The sequence below is a fragment of the Canis aureus genome, chromosome 24, assembly GCF_053574225.1.
Source record: "Canis aureus isolate CA01 chromosome 24, VMU_Caureus_v.1.0, whole genome shotgun sequence".
In the NCBI taxonomy this organism is placed as follows: Eukaryota; Metazoa; Chordata; class Mammalia; order Carnivora; family Canidae; genus Canis; species Canis aureus.
In genome coordinates, this window is record NC_135634.1 from 6,372,501 (window position 1) to 6,395,803 (window position 23,303).

Here is a 23,303-nt window from a genome sequence, read left to right on the forward strand (position 1 = left end):
GGCTCCCTACATGGTGCCTACTACTCCCTCTGCCTGTGTCTCTGCCTCTCTCTCTCTCTCTGTCTTTCATGAATAAATAAATAAAATCTTTGAAAAAAAAAAAAGAAAAATCTTAAGGTTTATTTGCATGCATAAGAATTCAAATTCACCTATATTACCCTCACTGAGTTTGAAAATTTTCTACCAGAATGCCATCTAGGTAACACAGGAAATACAATCTTCATATTTTGGAGTAAACTTTTAAGAAATTTTAAATTTCTAAATAGAATACACATAAATAAATGTCTATAAATAGAAGAGGATTTCCCGCTATCCAAGGACAAGTTTAAGTAATATTAGATACATTATTATAGTTACTGACATACCTAATATGAGTTCTTATTTATTTAACAAATATTTATTGAGTTCTTTCTCCTGTATACCAGATAATTTATAGTGTGCTAGGCTGGGCAGTACAAACTTTAAATTCATACAGATATAAACTGAGTTCCCAGGTTATGAGCTCTATGGCTTCTGACAAATTATTTGGCCTCTCTGAATCTACTCTCATGTCTAAAAAAGGAGAAATAATAATGCCTACTTTGTGGAGTGATTGAGTGATTGTGGAGTGTAATATTATGTATTACAGATAATACATAATATATAAAAACTATGAAGAACATGGTTCCTAATACATATTTGGCACCTATAAATAAAATGGAGTTAACTAAATATCTATTTTTTTATCCACTATTTCCTCCTGATGAGATTTTTTCTGCTAAGATTGACATTATTTATTTCTCAGAGTCCATCATTCATTTAAAAAGTTTACTGAGCATCTATTTCATGCCAAGTATCCCCCAGGCTGTGGGCATACCAAAATAACAATATACCTTATGGAGGTTTCACCAGAAAAACAAATATGAAAACAATTATAAAACCATGAAAAATATCTAAAATACAGATATGGGAGCAAAAGAAGGAATGATTAATTTGAGAGGGGGAAAAGCAAAGACAAATGAAAGGAAGGCAAACAGGAAAATCACTAAAAGAGTAAAATGAAACTTAAAACTTAGCTTGAAGGATGAATACAAACTGTTACATAAACAGGGGGGTGGGGGGGGATTTATTCCAGGCAGAAGAATTCTAATACTTTATATAATAGCACAGAGGCATGACAAAACTTTTCTGTTTAGATCAAGCTGCAATAACAAAGACCAGCTTATAAAGAGACAAGTAGGACACCTTTAGTAATTGGCCTTTGTTTCTGCATATCGTGGTTATCACTAAGGAATTCTGAGCAGGAAAGTGAAATGATCATCTTCATAGTTTAGGGAAATAACTGGCAGTATTGAGTAGGTAGAATAGTGTGGCAAATGTGGTTAAATATAAACTTGAAAACTCCTGCCAAGGTTCAGGTAAGAAAACTAATAAAATCTAAATTAAGACAAAGGCATTAGTAATTTAAAAGAAGGGGGATAGGGACTAATTCACAGAACTGAAGTGATGATACAGAAAAAGGGAATATAAGATGGTTTCCATTTTTTCACTTAAATGGGTTGTGGTACCACTAACCTGAGATCATTAATACAGTTAATATTGGTCAATTAATTAATATTAATACAGTTAATAAGTAGCTAACTTAATTAGTCAGATAATAAGATGTGGAGTTACAATAAGGTTGATTTTGGTCAAAACTGATATCTGATAAAAATGATGAATGAATAAAAGACTGCACGTTGAATGGATAAAATGATCTCAGTGAAGGTCACACAGTAGTTACAGGAAAATGAACTTTTCTGTTCTCTTGTGGTACATCTCTTGTTGTGGTACTTCAATCTATACTTTACATAATAGACAAGTGCGTTTCAATTCAAAAGAGCACAACCTTTGACTTGATATTTTTGACTTATATTTTAAAAGAAATGGGAGGAAAATTGGAAACTGTGTGTATATTGCTATTATGTACATCTACTGAGATTTGCAAAAATAGATCTATAAAAAAGGAACGAGAAAAAAACCTGTAATAAGAATTCATAGGAAAATAACATGATTTTTTTTAGATTTTATTTATTTATTCATGAGAGACAGAGAGAGGGAGGGAGGGAGGGAGAAGAGGGAGGGAGAAGGGAGGGAGAAGCAGGCTCCCTGCAAAGAGGGTAGCCGGATGCAGTACTCAATCCCAGGACCCTGGGATCACGACCTGAGCCAAAGGCAGACGGTCAACCACTGAGCCACCCAGGCACCCCATAACATGATACTTATACAAATATCAATAGTGGATAACACATATTGAGCCCTTACTACATATTAGGTAATATACTAATAATTGACATACGTTGTCACAAGGAAACATCTGTAAGTGGTACAGATTAAAAAAAAAAAGTTTTAATATAAACATTTCTTTGTGAAAGGCCAGTTAAACACATTAAAGAATAACAATTTATCTAGGGCATCTTCTGGAAATATAAAGAAAGAAAAGAGAATGTATTTATTTTGAATAACCAAACACTAAAATAAAATATTTATGGTTTTCAAAGATTATATGAGAATCCTTATAGGTTTTGCAAAATCTCCATCACTCTCTGGTCCTGCTCCTATCAAGACTCCTTAGAATCAATGTATATAGAAAGGTTACAAATTAGAATGTATCTCTCATAAGGAAATAGCATAAAGACAAAAAGAGAGAAAGAACAACAAATGGGTTAAACTGCTTTAAACTGTTAAGTGACAATTTTATTTGGTTCTTAACTTCACCCTAATTTTCCTTATGTATACTCTTCAAATCACTGTTATCTAAACTTGTCTAATGAAAAAAAATCACCTAGAGCATTTGTTAAAAACATATTCCTAACACGAAAATTATAATTCTAAGAATTTGTATCTATAACAAGTTCCCACTGAAAGTCAAAATAATTTGGCACATTTGGACTCTCCTGGGTGTCATCATAAATCCAATAAATCAGAATTTCTGGAGAAGAAACAATTGAATTTTATTAAAATAACTAGGATTTGTATCAAGAAAAAAAGAACTCCAATCTAATGTATAAACTTATTTAGAATCATTGCTCTTTGAGCAATCTTCTAGGTATATATTAATGCATTATTGTTACACTGACATTTTTAAATAAAAATAGTTATTACTATGGCTTAAACATAAAGCAAACATTTTTATTAGACTCAGGTAAAATATTTAAATGTATATTTGAAAACCCATCCTAAATCATGTTTTCTTTAATATATAGGAAAACATATATGGGATGGATCATAAGCAAATATGAAAACAAACAAAAAGAAAGAAAAAGAAATGACATTCCCTCTGCCATATTTAGGCTCATCATCTCTGTTTTGGTTGTTCCTGTAGATAAATATTCCTGTAGAGAAAAGGCAGATTGTGCCTTAAAGGCGGTGGACAATCTCATTGTCATATATCAAAAAAAAAGACTATTGAACCTGGAGAGTAACTGACCTTAAACATGTGGAAATAAGAACTCCTATACTTCCTCCCTTGTTTTTTAAATTCTGGACTTTCAAATGGTTAGTTACTCTAACACAACGATGGGGCCTATTATATTATATATATATGCACACAGACACACACACACATATATATATACATGTTATATATAATATATAATGGAACATCTCTCCAGAAAAACCGCAGGTGATAATGAATTATATTTTATAATTCTAATTAATTAGTTGCACATTTCTCTGCATTTTCTCTTGTTATATTTTACCTTTACAGCAAACTTTTAAAAACACATTTCAACTTGTTCTCTGAATATCCATATTCTACTGGATATTAAACAAAGGCATATTTCATAAGCCAAAACATTAACTGTTGAACATCTTCCTCCTTGCCAGTATTATTTTTTTTTTTTTTTTTTTTTAGCCAGTATTATTGAAGAAGCAGGAATCAGTGTAACTTTAAATCTCAGGAAACAAGACTCAAGACTAATAGAATGAGCTAAAACTCCCTCAAGTATTGCCAAATCTAGAGGCTTAACACTTGACCTTTTGAAAGAGCTAATTACCTATAAATCCATAGTGCATGACATGTACATATATATATACTACTGTGAAATCTGAATGTCCAAAGACTGGTTCTATTATCAAAATCAAATGAGATTAGAGAAAGAGGGAAGAAGAACAAGAAAAGGAGGAGATGAGTAAAGGAAAGAAAGGGAAAATTAAGGGAAAATGAAAAGGATGAGCAAAAAAAGGAGTTAGATGTAAAGGAGGAAACGAGAATTTGAGGGGAAGAGGAAAAGCACAATACAATTGTAATTAAAGCAAAATTTCTGCAAATGTTTTTCAAAACTAATTCTTCAGAACTATAAAGTAACATAAAATTCATATAGATGTTTCCCTGTGAATAAACTTTAAATTAATAATGTAATTGTTAAAATTCTTTAGTATTGTTTCGTAAATATGCTGAAACTTGAAAAGACACTGCCTTATTTCTATAAAACACATAGCAAATTTATATACTACATAAATTATTATATTTGACATATCATATAAAATTATGTATCATTTATACCAAAATTTTAGAATCTGAATAAAGATATAAGAATGTGTCAATAGTTGGCATTCTAACTATTCTAATTTCCATTAAACCTGCACAAAACACTTTCTCAAAAAGCATAAAAGATCTCTCTTAATGCTCATGGATAATGCTCAAATCCTCTACAAATCCAAAACTTAACTTGGTTTTGCAGTGTACATTACTGTGCTGGAACAACAAAAAGGGTTGGTAAGCTTTTGATTTTAAATGTGAATCTCACAGTAACAACCTATACTATCTTTACTGTGGTAACTGTTTCTTCCTCCTGCCACATGGAAAAGGTCCCTGGCATATAGACCTACAAAGATGCAATGACTACAAGGCCCAGGCCTTCTTTCTCACTTTATCAACAGTAACACCTCATTTATTTTATATCAATAGAAAATTAATTGCTCAATAGAAATTAGCTGTCCAGATAAAAACAACCTACTCCTTCAGGAAACAAAAGGGTTCTTTTGATTGTTAAGGCATATTTTATTCATTTATCCAACATCTATTATTGGCAGTCCACCAAGTTCAAAACTCTATGGCAGGTATGTGCAGCAATACAAAAGATGAATCCAACATATAGCTTAGTCTCAATAGATACTAAATAATGTACATATAAATGAATGATAAAGATTTAAAAGAAATAATTGCTATAAGAAATACTGAAATAATATGCTATGAGATTCTATCTGAGAGCAAGGGAAATCAAGGAAAGATTCCATGGAAATGGTGTTATATGGAATGGACCCTAAAAATAAGGCAGGATTTGAAGATCTACAGTCATAAGTGAGGAGACATGTAAATGTTTTCATGCCAGAAATTGAACATTTGAAAAGGAAAAGATACTTTCCTCAGATATTACTGTGTAACACAGTTTGGGTGAGGAAGAGACAAAGTATCCAAGAATAAAGAGAGAACAATATGAAGAAGTTAAGAAGTAAGGGATTTTTTTTTAAAGACATATATTACAGAGATACAAAGTACAGAAGTGGAAAATTTCACTGATATCATTCATGATCAAGAAGGGCAGGAAGAACAAAGCCAACTCAAGTATCCACTATCATGAAGACTGTAGGCTGCTTGATAAAATCAGCGTACTTAAGAACATAATGAATATAGGACTGGAGATGTAAATTCAGTGTTACATAGTCTGTGAATGGACCAGAAAGACTTTCACACTGCAGTATCTTTTGGTAGATAAGGATGTAATAATAGAGCTCAGAGATAAGAATAAGAGTGGAAAACTATCATGAAACTGAATAAAAATTCCCCCAAAATACAAGCTCCATAAAAGTAGAATGTTATCTGTTTTGTTCACTGTCATATTTGCAGTGCCTACCAACAGGGTCTGGGACTTAGTAAATACTCAATAAGTATTCACTGTTAAGAATGCCACAGAACAGATCCCAGCGAGTGAGCAAGCAAGACAGACAGAGACTCCAAGTGGTCAAGAGCCTGATCTTTTTAGGTGAAAACTTAGACATAAAAAGAAAAAGAAAATACAGAGAAGAAAAAGAGAAAAGCAATATAAGTCATAAGAAAATTAATAAAAGGGAATATTACAGAAGTCATAATAGGTGGATTTTAAGACCGTGGGAATGGCGAATTGTTTCATTCTCAATAGAACTATTAACGTATACCTACCTTACGTGGTTGAAAATCGTATTTCACACAGTGCTGAAAACCTTTTCCTTTAGACTTCAGTGATGTGACTATTAAACAGTTGCCAACAAAGTGAGCAGAGTAGCCAACTCCTTTGCTAGTACGAAAACTGTAATGAAAAACTGAGAATAGTACAATATCCTCTGATACAAAAAGCTATATCCAAAAATTATTATATAAATAATATAAAACATTATTATAAAAACAAAACTAATTTCCCCACAGAGTAGAAGGGGTCTTACATGCACCAAATAAAGACTATATTATAAAAGGTTTAGAACCTTGAGAAAATAGAAGACTACAGAACCTTTTGAAATTTCAATGTAAAATAGCACAAATACACAAAGACAAATTAATGGCCAATAAAAGACTACCAAGTATTTCATTAATCTTCAAGGACCTCTGAAATTAGTAAACACAAAAACCATTTATACTACTATTACACTGCTGTTTTCAAAAACAAATTATTCCCAATTCTATTATACACTTAAAAATAGCTTACAAATTATTTTTAAAAAAGTCAGAGCTAAATTTGATAAATGATGTAGGTAATCAAACAAAGGAGTACAGTTTTAAAAGAAGAAAAAATATGTGTCTATGAAACAGTTATTTTCTTCTAACGGAGCACTCCTCCTAGCTGTGAATTTAAGCACAGTATTGTAAAAATTGTAAATGCTCTGGCAAAATAATAGTATTACTGAAATAAATGTATGATCTGCCAAAATCATTCTGAAGTTCAACCCATTTGTTTGGAAGTTCAGATGTTTGTTTAGAACTCCCTCTTATTACTATCCCTATGTGATCTTTTATAATAGAGCTTACAAGCTAATAATAGCTCACATTTTTTGCACTCACATTTTTGAGCCAATATACAAAAGCACTTAATTATTCTCTCATTAAATCTTATGTGATAAGTACTATTATTATCCACATTTTACAGTTGAAGACACCAAAGCATATCATTAATAAGTAATGAAGATAAGACAACCTCAAACAGCCTTATTTCAGAACATTGCAAGTATTAATTAAGGTAATACATGTAAACACAATGCCTAGTATATAGTAAGGCAATCATTGAAAGTTTGATGTTCTCATTACTGTGCGTTATTGGTAAACTAAAATTACCAAGCTCTCGGTCCCTACAGGTCAACCTACTATTGGGTTTATTAACCCATTCTGTTAGTTATCTATCAAATAATTAATTTTTTATTTGATTGCATTTTCTTACACAGTAATTATCACTAATATTTTTAAATCATATCTTAATTATGATCATAGAACAAAAGAAATAAAAAGGCAAAGTAATGAAATCGAAGGAGTTTGTTTTTTTCCTCCCCTGGATCGGGGAATCACATGTCCACTAACAATCCCATAGTTATCTATAATGATGTGGACTAGACAGAGGAGGTTTGTAAACCTGAGTTTCAAACCATAATGAGAAAAAAAAAAAAATTAGGCTGACTGCCAGAATTAACACTAAAACATGAATAAAATAAATTGACATGTATCTTTATAATTTTAACATATACAAATATATATATACACATTCTATTTAATATGTTGCCTTGACACATATTTATAAGACTGACATACTAAGACAAAAGTACTAAAATTAAATATATTACTTACCAATAAAGATAAGGTTTATCCTTATCAACATTAATGTTATTTAATGGATCCATACGAAACCAAGTATTTAGGGTGAAGCCATTCTGATAAGGCCACTTTGCAATAGGAGGCAACGCAATTGCCTACAAGGCAATGAAAAAATATACCAAAGTATCAGTTAAAAAAAATATGGTATTAACCAAGGTCAAATCAGATCAAAAAACAATAAAGGTATAAATATCAGAAAATCATGGACTTATTCCCAGCCAATGGCCTTAGCACCTTCTGTATCATCAGTTTCAACATCCAGTCTACTAGACTCTAAATCAAAACTTAAAAGATGCATTAAACTAAGAGAGAAAGGAAAGAATTTAAGCCAAGCCGCCATTCAAATTTTCTAGACCTACTCTTCCACCAAGAAAAAACAGTTGGTCTAAGGTCATTTATGATCTCCACAGATATCTCCACTGAAAGAGCCCTAAATCCCATACAGTTGCAACGACGAGTGAATCAAATTACAATGGAAAAAAAAAAAACTTACAAAAGAAAAATCTAACCTTGAGTGATAATGAAATAATAATATTATTTGGTCTTACTACAACTGGTATACCAAACACACACCTGAGAGGCTCTAGAATAGCATCTTCCTCGGTTTCACTGTAGACTTCTAATAATTCCATGGATAAATAATGATCTTTATATTATAGCCAATCTCTTCAACAAGATAGTTACCTCTACTGAAAGACATTCTCTTAAATTTAGTATATGACAGCTAGAATGAATGTTTTAGGAACCTGAAATCGCCCATTTCTGGATGGTACTCCTCAATCTCTGGCTCCTACTTCTATACCAACCAAAACCTACTATACAGTATACACTGCATCCCCAGCCTTTTTCTACTCTGTTTAACTAATGCATACCTACTCCCTTAATCAATGTACAAAAGCTAGCTGTGTATACTACTGCCAGATGTGAAACTCAGGCACATTTACATCCAAACCATCTGTGCCTGATATCAACACTCATTTCTAACATTCCTGCTAAACCCATGGTGTTAATGGTATATCCTTTGGGATACCTTTGTGATTTTGGATTTAAGTGGTCTTTACTCTTCCTTCATATTTCCTTCTAAAATATTCTGGTACCCACAACTGGATGTTCCTCACTGTTCAATGAGTCCACAAGACTCCAAAATCTATATCCCTTATTGTCCCCTCATCTAATAGACTCCAAAATCTATGTTCCTATCTATCATAATTTGCAAAAGTCACAGATCATATAAAATGTCATTTTACATTTGTCATTCACCTTATACAACTCACTCTATAGAATTCCATTCCAAATTGCTCATATGAAGGCAGCACAGCTCACAGAAAGGCACGTCCACAGTTAAAATATAATTCAGAAGGCCTAATATATATATATTAGGGAAAGTAAGCAGTATCATAATTTTAGTGATCCAAAGGCACTGCCATTGACAGTGGTCCCAGACAGTATGTACCCACTTGTTACTATCATGCTCATCCAGAAGTAAATTATCAAAAACACTGTAATGATAAGGATTTTAAAATCAACTCTTATCTGAATTTTTCAGTAGTTCAACAGTAGAGATAACATACCAATCTGTTGTTAAAAAACGAAACATAATAAAACAATGGACTTAAGGTCAGACAAATTTTATTTCAAGATGTGAGCCTGCTTTATGCCCCTGAACAATATTACACTGTTTTTTGTTTCCTAATTTTTAATTTTCCTATTTTGTTTCACAATTTTGTGACAACTGAAAATTATAACTTTAAAAAACTTAGTAACAAAATATTAAGGGAAGAAATATAAAATTGGGGGAATGGCTGATGAAATGGGAGACTACAAAGATGCTTAAGTACTAATAATAAAGAGTAAGAAATATTTATATGATGTTTAACAACTTATTTAGTGTATTATTTCATTACTGGTTCACAGTAAAACTATTCCATGAAAAAGTGCTAATATTTTACATGAAAGTAAGCCAAGAAACATTAAGAGATTATCCTGCATAATAAGGAAGTAGAGGATTCAGAAATCAAAACCATTTCTTCTAGTCAAAAGTTATACATCCTCTCTACAATGCTACAATGATAAAAACAATGAAATGAAATTAAAGTTCCTTAAAAAAAAAAAACAACAACATGGATAAAATTTCAGCTAGATTAATCAGGAGAAAAAATCCATATCAAGAATGAAAGAGGAGGCATCACTAAATATCCTACAGCTATTAAAAGGAGAAGAAAGGGATATGATAAACATATCAATATATTCAACAACTTAAATTAACTGGACAAATTATAGGAAGACAAAAACTACCAAAGCTCACTCAAAAGGAAAGAGAAAAAAAACCTCCCTATATTCATTAAAGAAATTAAGTTCATAGTTTTAAAACTTTCCCACAAAGAAAACTCCTAGCCTAGATAGGAGTAGAATTCACAATAGTGAATTCTAGCATTCATTTAAGAATAAGTAATATCAATTCTACACACACTTTAATGGAAAGAAATAAATAGTTCCCAACTCATTTTATGAAGATTACCCTATCACCAAAACCAGATAAAGATATTATATAAAAAAGGATACTACATCCTGAAATCACTCATAAAAATAGTTGCAACATTTCTTAGCATTATATTAGCCAATCAAATCCACTGTTATATGAAAAGGTTAAAACATAGGGACCAAGTAGTTTTTATTCCAGGAACACAAAATGGTTTAACACTGAAATATCAATCACTGTAATTCACTATGTTAATAAAGACTAAGAAGAAAACCCATATGTTCACTTCAATAAAATCAGAAAAAGCATTCAGCAAAATTCAACATTAGTATCAACATACTAATGATTAAAAAACTTCCCAGTACACAGGAACAGAACAGAATTTTCTCTATCTGACAAAGGCATGTCTTAAAGCCTAATACTAAGCCTAATACCTAAAGCCTAATACTAAGGCTGAAAATAAGCCAAGGATATTCCTGTTATTCTATACTGCCCTGGCGTCCTAGCCAGTGTAGTAAGGCAATACATGAAATAAAAAGGCATACTGACTGTAAAGTAAAAAAAAAAAAAAAAAAAAAAGAAAAGAAAAGAATAAGACTGGTTTTATTTACAAAAACATCCGTAAGTAATCCTAAGGCATCTACTAAAAAACTACTAGTGAGTTTAGCAAGGTGTCAGGATATAAGGTCAATATACAAAAAAGATATCAATTGTACTTCTATATACTAGCAAAAAAACCAGTATGGAATATTTATGGATAAATTTAACAAAGATGTTTAAGACTTTATACTTAAAACTGCAAGAGTGGAAAATCACAGAAAATTAAATAAAGGAAGAGGTATACTGTGTTCATGGACTGGAAGACACAATAATCTTCTCTCCAAATTGTTCTACAGGTTTAACACAATAAAATCTAAATCACAGTAAGTATTTTATAAATTTTACAAGTGTATTCACAATATGTATTGAAATGCTATCTAAAATAGTCAAAATTATTTTAAGATGAAGAACAAAGTTGGAGTACTTACACAACCTGATTTCAAGAACTACTTACTAATAGAGCTACGAAAAGAAAGACAATCTGGGCAGCCTGGGTGGCTCAGCGGTTTAGCGCTGCCTTCAGCCCAGGGCCGGATCCTGGAGACCCAGGATCAAGTCCTGTGTCAGGCTCCCTGCATGGAGCCTGTTTCTCCCTCTGCCTGGGTCTCTGCCTCTATGTCTCTCTCTGTGACGCTCATGAATAAATAAATAAAATCTTAAAAAAAAAAAAGAAGAAAGACAATCTGATATTGGCATAAAGGCAGAAAAAGAAGTCAAAGGAACCAAACACAGAAACAGATCCACACAAACAAGGCCAGGTAGTTTTCAAGAAATATGCCCAGGTAATTCAAGGTTAAAGGACTCTTTCTTTAACAAATGGTTATGAAACATTCCATATTCATATGCAAAACAAACAAAACTTTAACCTCCAATCTTCCTTCATATCATACTTTAAATACTCACACAAACAGAATCATAGACCTAAATATAAGAACTAAAACAAAAGAACTCTTACTAGAAAGCATAAGATAAAAATGTTATGACCTTGGTTCATTCTGATTTCTTAGATTATAAAAACATATGCCATAAAAAAAGAAAAGTTTAATTGAACTTCATCAAAACTGAAGTGTTTGCTTTAAGAAATACTGTTAAGAAAGTAAAAGGAAGAGCCAGATTAGGAAAAATATTTGACAAATATATATCTGACAAATTAATTTATATCCCAAATACATAATGAACTCTTAATAAAACCAATGTTTTTCACTGAACAAAGATTTGAACACAAACATCACAAAGAAGATATAAAAACAACCAATTAACACTTGAAAAAATGCTCAGTATCATTGGCCATTAGAATAATACAAAATTAAAACTACAACATGGTACCATTACATAACCATTTAAATGCCTCAAATTAAAAAGATGGCCAATGTCTAGGATGCAGATCAACTGGGATTCTTATACACTGATGAGAAGAATGCAAAACTTTCCACTACAGAAAGCAATCTGCCTGTTTCTCATGAAACGAAACACACACTTAGCATAAAACGTGGCAATTTCACTTATGTTTTTACTTAAGAGATGAGAAAACATGCCCACAGGAGATCATGTGGGCAGTTTTACTTATAATAGCCAGAAACCAGAAACTAAAAACTCAAATATTGAGATGGATAAACTAGTGAATGGATAAACTGTGGCATATCCATAAAATATAAGACTACTTAGAGTAAAAAGGAACAGAATAAACTACTGGTAAGCTACAACATGAACAACCTCAAAAACATTATGGTAAGTAAAAGAAGCCTGACAGAAAAGATTACATACTGTATGATTTTATTTCTATGAAATTCTAGAAAAGGCAAAAATCATAAAAACACAAAATAAATCAAAAGTTGCAAGGGACAGGGGCTAGGGAGAGGGAACAGGTTTGAAAGAGACACAAGAGAATTTTGGGAAGTGATAGAATTGTTCAAAATCATGATTGCAGTAGTGATTATCAACTTTAAAATTCATCAGATTGTACTTTTAAGTTGGTGACTTTTATGTGAATTATACCTTAAGAGCTGAATCAAAAATAAATAAATAAAAATAAACACATGTATTGAAAACTTACCGCAGCACTACAACCAGGAAAATTGAAAAAAGTATCAGGACCATGTCTTTGTGGCATCTGATTAAGAACTGATAATAATTTTACTGCATGTCTTGGCTAAGGAAAGAAGAAAAAGATATGTCACTATACAAATTCAACAAAAATACCTAATATATCATGTTAGACACTGGACTCTTTTCTAACTAGAGAGAAATTAATTTTACATCATTTACTAAACTCTTTAAGGGGAACAATTTCCATTACAAATTCAAGTTTATAGCTCTCTAGAGATAAATTGTTGAACATTAAGTATTAATGTACTAATATTGAAAACTGTTCCCTCTGACCACAGCTTACCCAGATTCCACTTTCTCCTCGAAGCATGCTGAACAAAAGCTTCAACTCCTTGACAGTGATGCTGTAGCTGGCAAGAACCCCCAACATATCAACTAGAAGATCTTCAAAGGAAAATAAAGTTATTCTGAACTCTAGTAATGACCTGCCATCTGTCAAGGTAATATACTTTTTGAAAGAGCAAAAGTTACCAATTCTCATTTCTACATATATACTTAGCTAAATGGCCTTATGAATAGTTATTCTAATTAATAATTTTTAAGTCGTCAAATAACCAAAAACCAAATTAACAATTTTTAAGTCATCAGATAACCAAAAATCCTGAATTTTAGGATTTTTCTCATCAGATTTACCATTACAAATAAGTTTCCTTAGCAAATACATAAAATAGATTTTTAAATTCCCAGAAAACACACACACACACACACCTGCTGTGTACAGGAAAAGGAAAGCAAAAATATGCAAAAGTACAACAATTTAATTTTGTAAACTGGTTCTTTTCAAATAAAAAAGTAACAGTTGCCAAATTTATTTTAGACTTATCTGTTCTTAATAAAATATATTATTGAAACATCCATTGCCCCATTAACAACAATTCTGAGCACTTACTCCTTGCCTGGCATTATTCCAAGTGGTTTACAGTTATTAAGTGCACAAATTCTCATAACAAGCCTATGAGGTAAGTACTATTATTAGCTCCTTCCTAAAATGAGGAAAGTGACTAAAATGAGGAAAGTGAGACATAAATAACCTAATCATCTTGCCCAAGAACACACTGTTCTAAGTGATAGAGTAAGGATTAAAACCCAGGCAGTATGGCTACAGAGCCCTTTCTGTTACCTACCAATCTCTAAATCAAAATGTGACATAAATATAGTACTAGTGATATCCATTCTGTTCATGTGTTTATGTGCGTATGAGAGACATATCAGCTCAAGAGATGATAGAAAAATTATACATTTAATCATTTGTTCTTGATTTCTTTCTCATCTCTAGACATTGTGAGTAGTACCTCTATCATTCTTTAAGAAATTAAGCATCTAAATATTTACTTTATCAATTTCTAAAACACTTCCTAAGAATTAAAGATAGTACTATCTGTAATAGAATAGAATAGAATGCACAAATACATTCTGAATAATTTATCATCAATTAATTAAGAAAAGGTGTTAGGATAAGTTTAAATAGTTTCTGATGTGTAATATTTATTATTCAATATTACAAATTAATACCTGGAATTTGAGATTTTAAATATATTTATTATGTATCTATTTCAAATTAGCAATTTAGTATGGTTATTTTGTCAATAAATTGAATAATCTTACTTAATGCCACAATAAGTAAGCAATCCCTATGATTAAATTGTGACTATTAATATGTCATCTTTGAGATCTTTTAATGAAATACAATGTTTCATCACTCAATAAAAAAGTTTATAGTTACTACATGTTAGTCAGAAGATTTGTTTCTAACAAAAAATTTTAGATAGAAATTAAGTGCCTTAAATCCCTAAATTAGTAAGTAGTTTCAAGCAATTAGCTGCAATGGCAAATTCATAGATTTCTTTGCCTACAAATACTTTCCTAAAAAATTATACTTCTTTTCCCAAACCTTTATCTCATCTTATATGTGTACCACAAAAAGTGATTAAATTTGTATTTAATTACATAATTATTAAAATTTCTTATTAATTGTACATATCACATAACCAAGTAGCTCAGTTTAATTTTAACATAACAGGTGTTTTTTTCTGGACAAAATTTTAAAGGAGAAAAAATTCTCAGACTATATGAAACTCTCTAATCAACTTAGCATAGATATTTAACTGCCTTCTAGTAATACCTACACATTAGTAAATGAAAAGTGCCTCTTTGAACTTAATATGCTATAAATATTCAGAATGAAAACTTAGTAGTGTTTTGGTGGTTATTGGTGCTTCATTAGTATGTTATCTAAATTTCATTTTCTATACTGAAAAGTAAGGTAGAGGTAATTTTCTGATAATGATAAAATAACAAAAGTGAAAGTTTTGTGTTACCAGTATTATTATTGAGAAGGAAAGATAATCAAGGAGCTTTGTATAATAGAAAACATGAACACATGAACTTTTTGCAGTACTAATCAAGCTTACTACCATCTTTTATCTCAAAGTTCATGAATTATGTACCAGTAAACTCTATGTATGTAATTATGACTCATTTTCTAAAGTGCACTTTATAAAGTGGTAGCCATTTTTATTTCAAAAACCAAATAAAAAACTTCAGGGACTAAACCCAGATATGAGAACTCAAAAATCACATGATGTTCTTCTATACAGTGTGTGTGTATATATATGTATGTATATACATGTATGTATATATGTATATATGTGTATATATATATTGTATATATGTATATATGTATATATGTGTATATATATATTGAATTTCATTTTTCATCAAATTTACCATTAGTAACCAACACAGAAAATGTTAAATCACTCTAGAGATAGATGCCACCTTGAAAGCAATTAGAACTAATTTTAATATACTCTATTAGAAAAACAAAAAATTTTAAATATTATTTAAAAGACATTAATCTTTAACTTATTCTTCAACTCTATTATTTCTTAAGGTTTTGTTCTACTAATATTAAAATTAATTGTGCATAAATCAAAATATGATAGAGGATTCTCTGGTGTCTGAACTACTTTTAAAGATCAGGCATGATATTGCAAGGAGTCGTATTAGCACTTTTAAAATTATGAAAACCCTTTTATATCAAAAGAGACTTAATGCGGAAGATTCATGGCTTAAAAGAATCAACATTTCAAACTCTAAACTTATTTTCTGGTAATAATGTTGCTCTGGGACAATTCTCTCACAACATTTCTACTGAAGCCCATCTAAAAATAAAGGAGAAAAGGAGAAAAAGCTTTCAAGGGAGGCAAAGGATTGACAATGAATAATCATAGATTTCGAAGCTACTTCAAATAACATAACAAGCACAAAAATTAGTATTTTTATCTTGAAATTCCATGCAAATTTCACGTTCTACTTTACATGTTTATTTTAACATAAAAGTTTCTCTAAAAGAATATCAAGTAAAATGGACACCTCCTAAAAATTCAACATGCTTATCCTAAGGATATTAGTTTCTCTTGTCATAGTTCCATATATGCCAAACTGAAGTGCATGGAGCTTGGAAAAGTTGGGAAAGTGTTCATTATGCAGAATTGTAATATACATTGCAAAATGTTAATTATGTAAAGATTTAACTAAGTACTATGTAAAAAGGTACTATTTATTTTTCTGATAGATTTCATGGTTGTTTATCCCACATAATTAAGATTTTCTAAAGTGTGAAAAAGAAAAATCAGTAATTATTTTTGTCTAATACAGAAGAAGGTGTCTTCCATTCTTCAAATTTTCCCTTAATATAGAAGGCAAATATCCCATACATTTCTATTTATCTATTTTAAATCAAGTTAGCTTCAACAACTCTACATTACCCATAGACTCTAAAGAAAAATGTGAATTTTTATAAACATTTAAAGCATATTATCCTGTGAGATAACCTCATACCTGCAATCATGTCATCTACAGCACTCATTTTCAGCAATACTTGTTCAATTAGCCCAACTTCTGTGCTAGTCTGTAAATTCCGAACACTTTTTCGTAAAATGGCTGTAAACATGCTCCATATTTCTGCTTGACATGTTACATCACAGTGTTCCAAAAGCTCTGTCATGCATGTTATACTCTCAGCATCCTGGATAATAAAGTTCATCTCCAAGTCAAATTCTCCACCAACCAACTGAAAAACAAAAAAGAAACAATAACTAATAACACGAGAGATTATTTATAACAATATAATAAAAATAATAAAATAACTAGCAGGAGAGCATAGCTACTCTAAAAAATTTCTTGTTTTCAAGCCTAAAACTACTTTTGAGAAAAACTGGAAAGCTACAGATAAAGGTGCTATAAAAATTAAAACTAGAAAAATCAAGTTCTTTAAAAAATGGAAAAAGTTAATTACCAATCATGTGCAGAAAAATGGCACACAGAACTACTGGGTAGGATTCAGAACAAATTCCTATAAAAAAGAATTTGGCTCTCAAAAGTGAAAATCATTAGAAAATGCAAAATTCACTAAGGATAAATTTTAAAACATGAAGTTCATTTTCTTTTGTGATATTACTAGATGGACAAATGAGATGTAACAGAAAACAATTCTATCTCTATGTATATAAGATAAAGAAATACAAAAGTAATCATTGCAAACTTATAATAAATGTGGAAATGACAAAATCTATGTTAAAAATTATTGAAAGAAATATACCTACTATCTATAATACTTAAGAGAATGCAAATTGCTATACAAAGATGACATAATAGCAATGTATTTGACTTGTGGCATTATGTCAAATGAGTCAAAAGTATTAGTGTCCTTCTCAAATGCTACTTTAAGTACAGCAATAGACCAATACACTTAGAATAAAAGATACTTTAAGTACAGCAATAAACAAATATATTTAGAATAAAAGATATAACGATACTCATACTCTACTGATCAAGTCACATATGACGTATTAATTTTAAGTACCATTCTTAAAAAAGATTGAAAAACTGATACCTTTCTGGTCTAAAGAACAGAAAATTTAGGAATGCCTGGGTGGCTCCATAGGTTATGCATCTACCTTCAGCTCAGGTCATGATCCCACAGTCCTAGGATCAAACCTGCATCAGGCTCCCTGCTCAACAGGAAGCCTGCTTCTCCCTGGCCCTCTGCCTGCTGCTCCCCCTGCTTGTACACTCACTCTCATTCTCTCTCTCTCTCTCTCTCTGTCAAATAAATAAATAACTTTAAAATTTTTTTAAAAAAAAGAATAGATAATTTAGGAAGAAAATAGCCATATTATGTCAAAACACCTGACAAATTTGAAGTCATTCATTCATTCATTCAATAAAAATTTTATTTATTAAAGACTAGAAATTACTGTTCTAGGAACTAGGGCTATATATGTGGACTAGCCACATACTAATAGTGTTAAGTTCCAGAAAAAAAGATGTATATATGTAGATGTATATACACTCTACCTATCCTCCAGAAAGTTGCAATTGGCTTGCAAGTTACATAAAGCAAAGAAGAAGACATAAATTGTAAGTATTTCAGAAAATGGAAACAAAAAAAATAAGATTAGGGGCAGAGAGGCACCAGATATTAGATTCAAGAAGCAGAATTTTTTATCAAAGAAAAATGTTCAATAATAAGGGTAGATGACCACATGCTATGGAATAAATATGATTAATTTAATAATACCATCAGGTACTTACATACCATTTGGTACTATTCTAAGGGATTTATATATATTAAATAATTTAATTCTCAAAAAATATATGAGAAAGAATCTATTATTATCTTCATTTTACAGAGAAGGAAGAATAGGCACAGAAAATTTAACTTGGAAAAGATCACAAAACTAGTAGATAGAGGATACAGGATCAAAACCCAGTAAGTCTGTCTTCATACAAGTCCATACAAGCAATAAAATCTCATTTAAGAATATTTTTTAAGTCTTCTGAAATTTAATAATTTAAAAAATATTCTCAAATTTTAAAACATTATTCTCTGTATTTTTTCTCTGTAACAGGTCTATAACTCAACCTTATGAGAAACTATCCCTCATCCTAACTTCTGACCTTTTTTTTTTCTTTTTTTAATGACCTAGATACTCACTTTGGTTAAAGGCTGGTTTTACTTCTGTGTATGAAACAACTTCAACTCCTCCTACTATTTGTCTTATTAACAAAAATAGCTACTAGAACAGTTAAGAGACTGTTTCTGAATTCAAACTTCCTGGATTCAGATTTTAGCTGTACCACTAGCTCTGTGACCTTAATGACTACTTGTCTAAGTCACAGTTACTTCACCTAAATATGAGAATAAAAATTCCTACCTAATAGTGTTTTTGTTGTGAGGATTAAATAAACTAATTAGGCTTAGGAACAATGTTAAGCATATAGCTAGCATTCAGTTAAGGATAGCTATTACCAGTTCTCTAATGACCCCAGCTCTAACCTAAAAAAATAAAAGTAGTCACCTGAGCACGTAAGTCTTAAGTACCACAAAACAGGTAGCTTAAGCCTTGTTTCCAACAAACGTTAAACTATTGTGGATCATGTACTCTCTTAGATATTAATTGCAGAACTATGAGAATCAACTCAAACAATCTTTTCACCATACCATGGTCTTATCAAAGAACTGCTTACTTTTCCACTATTATATGTCCAATTGACTTGGGGTCACTACTATGAACCTTATAGACCAGTGGTTAGTAACTCAGAAGGGGTGCGTAAAAGGCAACCATATAGAGGAAAAAGAAAAACAGGTTTGAAAATCAATGATGTGGATGCTTACTGACTAAACTAATAGAAATAGATACCTAAGGTTAAGCCTATAAGCCTCTGAAAACACGTAAGAATTAGTATATACTAAAATGGGACAACATTGAGGCTTTTTTTTTTTAGATTAATCTCCTAAATGAATTGTTAAGTGCTTTCATTAAAGTCTGGCATAACCAAGAGCCATTATGTAATTTGTAAATAACAGAGGGATGGACTCAGTGGAAAGGAAAAAAAAAATAGTCTGCATTTAAAGAAATCAACAATTAATATGTATAATTGAACAATCAGACTCTGTTATGTGAAGCTACGGTTCCATCTTTCACTATTTTTCAGTTAAAAAACAATGCTCCTTTCTACATATCATTTAGTTACAAAAGAATACAGTTTGGCTCTCTGATTTCTTTGCCAGATCTGTAAAAATATTTATTGTAGATGTTGTAAAGTGGGCCTGTATTTTCAGATGGTCTTTCTAACCTTCACTGTAATTTTTAATACTTTAGTGTTAATAAGGCTAAATGCTTACAAAACTATGATTCCAAGATTAGAGAAATATTCATTCCCTACTTATGAGTGGTTCCGTATTTACCAACTAAAGCATGTAAGAAAAAGTAGAAACAATTGGCTTTCATTATTTAAACTATAACAATCTTATGAGGAAAATGTATTAATTGTCTTCATAAAAGTGAAAATAAAGAAATTAAGCAGCATGAACAAGGTCACATATAAGTAAAGTGACAGATCCAGAATTCTAATCTGGATTGAAAAATGAACCTAAACAACTTTCTATTAAGTCAGAAGTATAGACTTAGGGCCACCCTGGTGGCCCAGCAGTTTGGCGCCGCCTTCAGCCTGGGGTGTGATCCTAGAGACCCGGAATCGAGTCCCACATCAGGCACCCTGCATGGAGCCTGCTTCTCTTTCTGCCTGTGTCTCTGCCAATCTCTCTCTCTCTGTCTGTCATGAATAAATAAATAAAAGCTTTAAAAAAAAAGAAGTATAGACTTAAAAAATATAGAAATGGGATGTATCATAGTAGATCTACAAAGAAATCAGTGTTTTATGAACAGTGTGTAGGATAAAAGAAAGAAAGAGAAAATAATTTCTCTAAGAAATAAAACATCCAGGGACACCTGGGTGGCTCAGCGGTTGGGCACCTGCTTTCAGTCCAGGGTGTGATCCTGGAGTCCCAGGATCGAGTCCCACGTCGGGCTCCCAGCATGGAGCCTGCTTCTCCCTCTGCCTGTCTCTCTGCCTCTCTCTCTCCCTCTCTATGTCTCTCATGAATAAATAAATGAAATCTTTAAAATATATATATATCCAGAGGTAGTAAATAAAAACTTTTAAATACAACCAATTTATTTAAGGTTATTTTCAGCAAGAAAGTAGAAGACTTTGAAGGCTCAATTACAGGAAAATTAGCAATAAACATTGAAAAAGAAAATTCACAGGGAAACCTTTTAAAAAGCAAAGAAAATGACACAACAAAGCTAAAAAGGCTAAACCAAAAAACAAGCTAAAATAACTGTTACCATAGTATAAAAGAGATTTATAAATCAATTAAGATTTCCTATAAATCTGAATACTCTATTTGCACAGTTAAGTTCTTTTCTTCTAGGCCTTTTCTTTAAAATTCTAAAAGGTATTGCCTCTGCAAGAAAAGTGGCCCACTATGGTGCTTCCTACTCAAGAAATGATCATAAAAGAATTTATATAAAATAAATATCATAGCTGAGCTTTTTAAATGAAATAACTTTTATTTACATAAAGAAATAAAAGTTACTATATAAATATCTGGAATATAAAATGCTGACTTGGAAAATACCTTCTGAAAGGACTAAGTTTGTAATTACTAGCAATTTTAAATACCTTTATTTTGAAATCTTAGATTATTGGTTAGAATTATATGGGATAATTCTTTTTCATCAATTGGATCAGACTGGACAATTATTAACTATTTGGATTCCTTTGCATCTTATCCTTCTGGATAAACTCTAAACTAGATAGCACTGCCTATAAAGTCACCATTTAACACCCCAGCTCCAATTTCCTCTACTTCCCATTTCCTAACTATTGTCATAGGAACATTTCTACACTGCACATCTCTCACTTGACCTAAAATTTTTCATATATGGTATTCTCTATATATGACAGAGTTCTCTTTCAACTTTTACATTTGTTAACTTCCATTAAACCTCCAAATACCAGTTTAAACACCACTTAATCCAGAATGCCTTCCCAGTACCCATAAATATGGCCTTTCCCTGAATTCCCATTACAACCCATGTATGCAATAGCAGTCACTGCATAGCATAAATGTTCACAGATATCCCAAATTACAATAAGCTTTTTAAGGGTAAGGACTATTTCTAACTACCTATCCACTATATATCTACACCTCCAGCACATTGCCAAACCTATGAAAAATATTCAGTGTTTAATATAGAATGGGAAGATTAATTTAATACAGATGGGAGTGGAGGAGAGAGGGAGAGAGGGTCTATTTCATGGTCAGTCACCAAGTTGTAAGCCAGACTTTCTACTGTATTCAGGTTTTCTCCTTCAGCAATGAATTGCTCTTACTGCCATACAACTATTTTAATGTTCCAGTGATTACAAAGTCAGGGATGTGGGACACGTGGGTGGCTCAGTGGTTGAGCATCTGCCTTTGGCTCAAGACATGATCCTGAGGTCCCAGGATCGAGTCCCACATCAGGCTTCCTACATGGAGCCTGCTTCTCCCTCTGCCTATGTCTCTGCCTCTTCTGTGTCTCTCATGAATAAATAAATAAAATCTTTAAAAAAAAAAAAAGTCAGAGATGTTTTCTCCTTCCTGACTATGCCCACAGTTGCCTTACTCTTTTTTCTTTTATTACTTGGAAAATATGTAAGGTTTAATAAGTACAATTCAGAACACTTGTACTCTTGACTTGTTAAGGCACTACATAAACCACACACAATTCTTAGTTTTTAAAATCTGGCTTGAGGCGCCTGGGTAGTTCAGTTAGTTAAGCATCTACCTTCAGCTTGGGTCATGACCCCCACACTGGGCTCCCTGCTAAGCAGGGAGCCTGCTTCTCCCTCTCCCTCTGCCCCTGGCTTTTGCTCTTACTCTCTGTCAAATAAATGAATAAATGAATAAATGAATGAATGAATGAATGAATAAATAAATAAATCATTTTTTAAAGAAGCAGGCTTAATTGTATTTCCACTTCCAGTTTCTAAATATTTTCAAGTGAAATCAGTTTACAACACATTCCTTTGAAAAATAATGACATCACCACAAAATGGCAGAATGGGCAACTCCATGGCTATGTTCTCTAGAGAAAACTAATGAGCTGGCAAAAACTGTCAAAATCAACTTCTGAAAAATTCTGCAATCAAGACAAAAATGTATACCAACCCGGGGATGATTCAGTGAAGAAGCAGCTATTATTCTCTGGTAAAAAGCACTGCCCCACCTACAATTCCCCACACCCTGGAGGGCAACAGTCATGAGGACAACCTCCTGCACAAGTGGTGAGGGTTTCTAGTTCCAGAGGAAGCAGCAGGAACCTTGTAATCAAGGTTGTGGGTCTCAACCTATCTGGCAGCTCC

At 31.7% G+C, this 23,303-nt stretch overlaps 1 protein-coding gene across 10 annotated transcripts in view; it reads right to left on the reverse strand.

Moving 5' to 3' along the window:
• NBEA (neurobeachin) overlaps positions 1–23,303 on the reverse strand; it is a 668,634-nt gene that overhangs the window by 572,475 nt on the left and 72,856 nt on the right. For all 10 annotated transcript variants that reach the window (XM_077868099.1, XM_077868094.1, XM_077868093.1 and 7 more), the window contains exons 2-6: positions 16,884–17,115; positions 13,324–13,424; positions 12,988–13,083; positions 7,829–7,950; positions 6,182–6,308 (exon numbers count right to left, since the gene is read on the reverse strand). In XM_077868099.1, the coding sequence (XP_077724225.1) occupies positions 6,182–6,308; positions 7,829–7,950; positions 12,988–13,083; positions 13,324–13,424; positions 16,884–17,115 (678 nt within the window). The remainder of the gene's footprint in view (positions 1–6,181; positions 6,309–7,828; positions 7,951–12,987; positions 13,084–13,323; positions 13,425–16,883; positions 17,116–23,303) is intronic.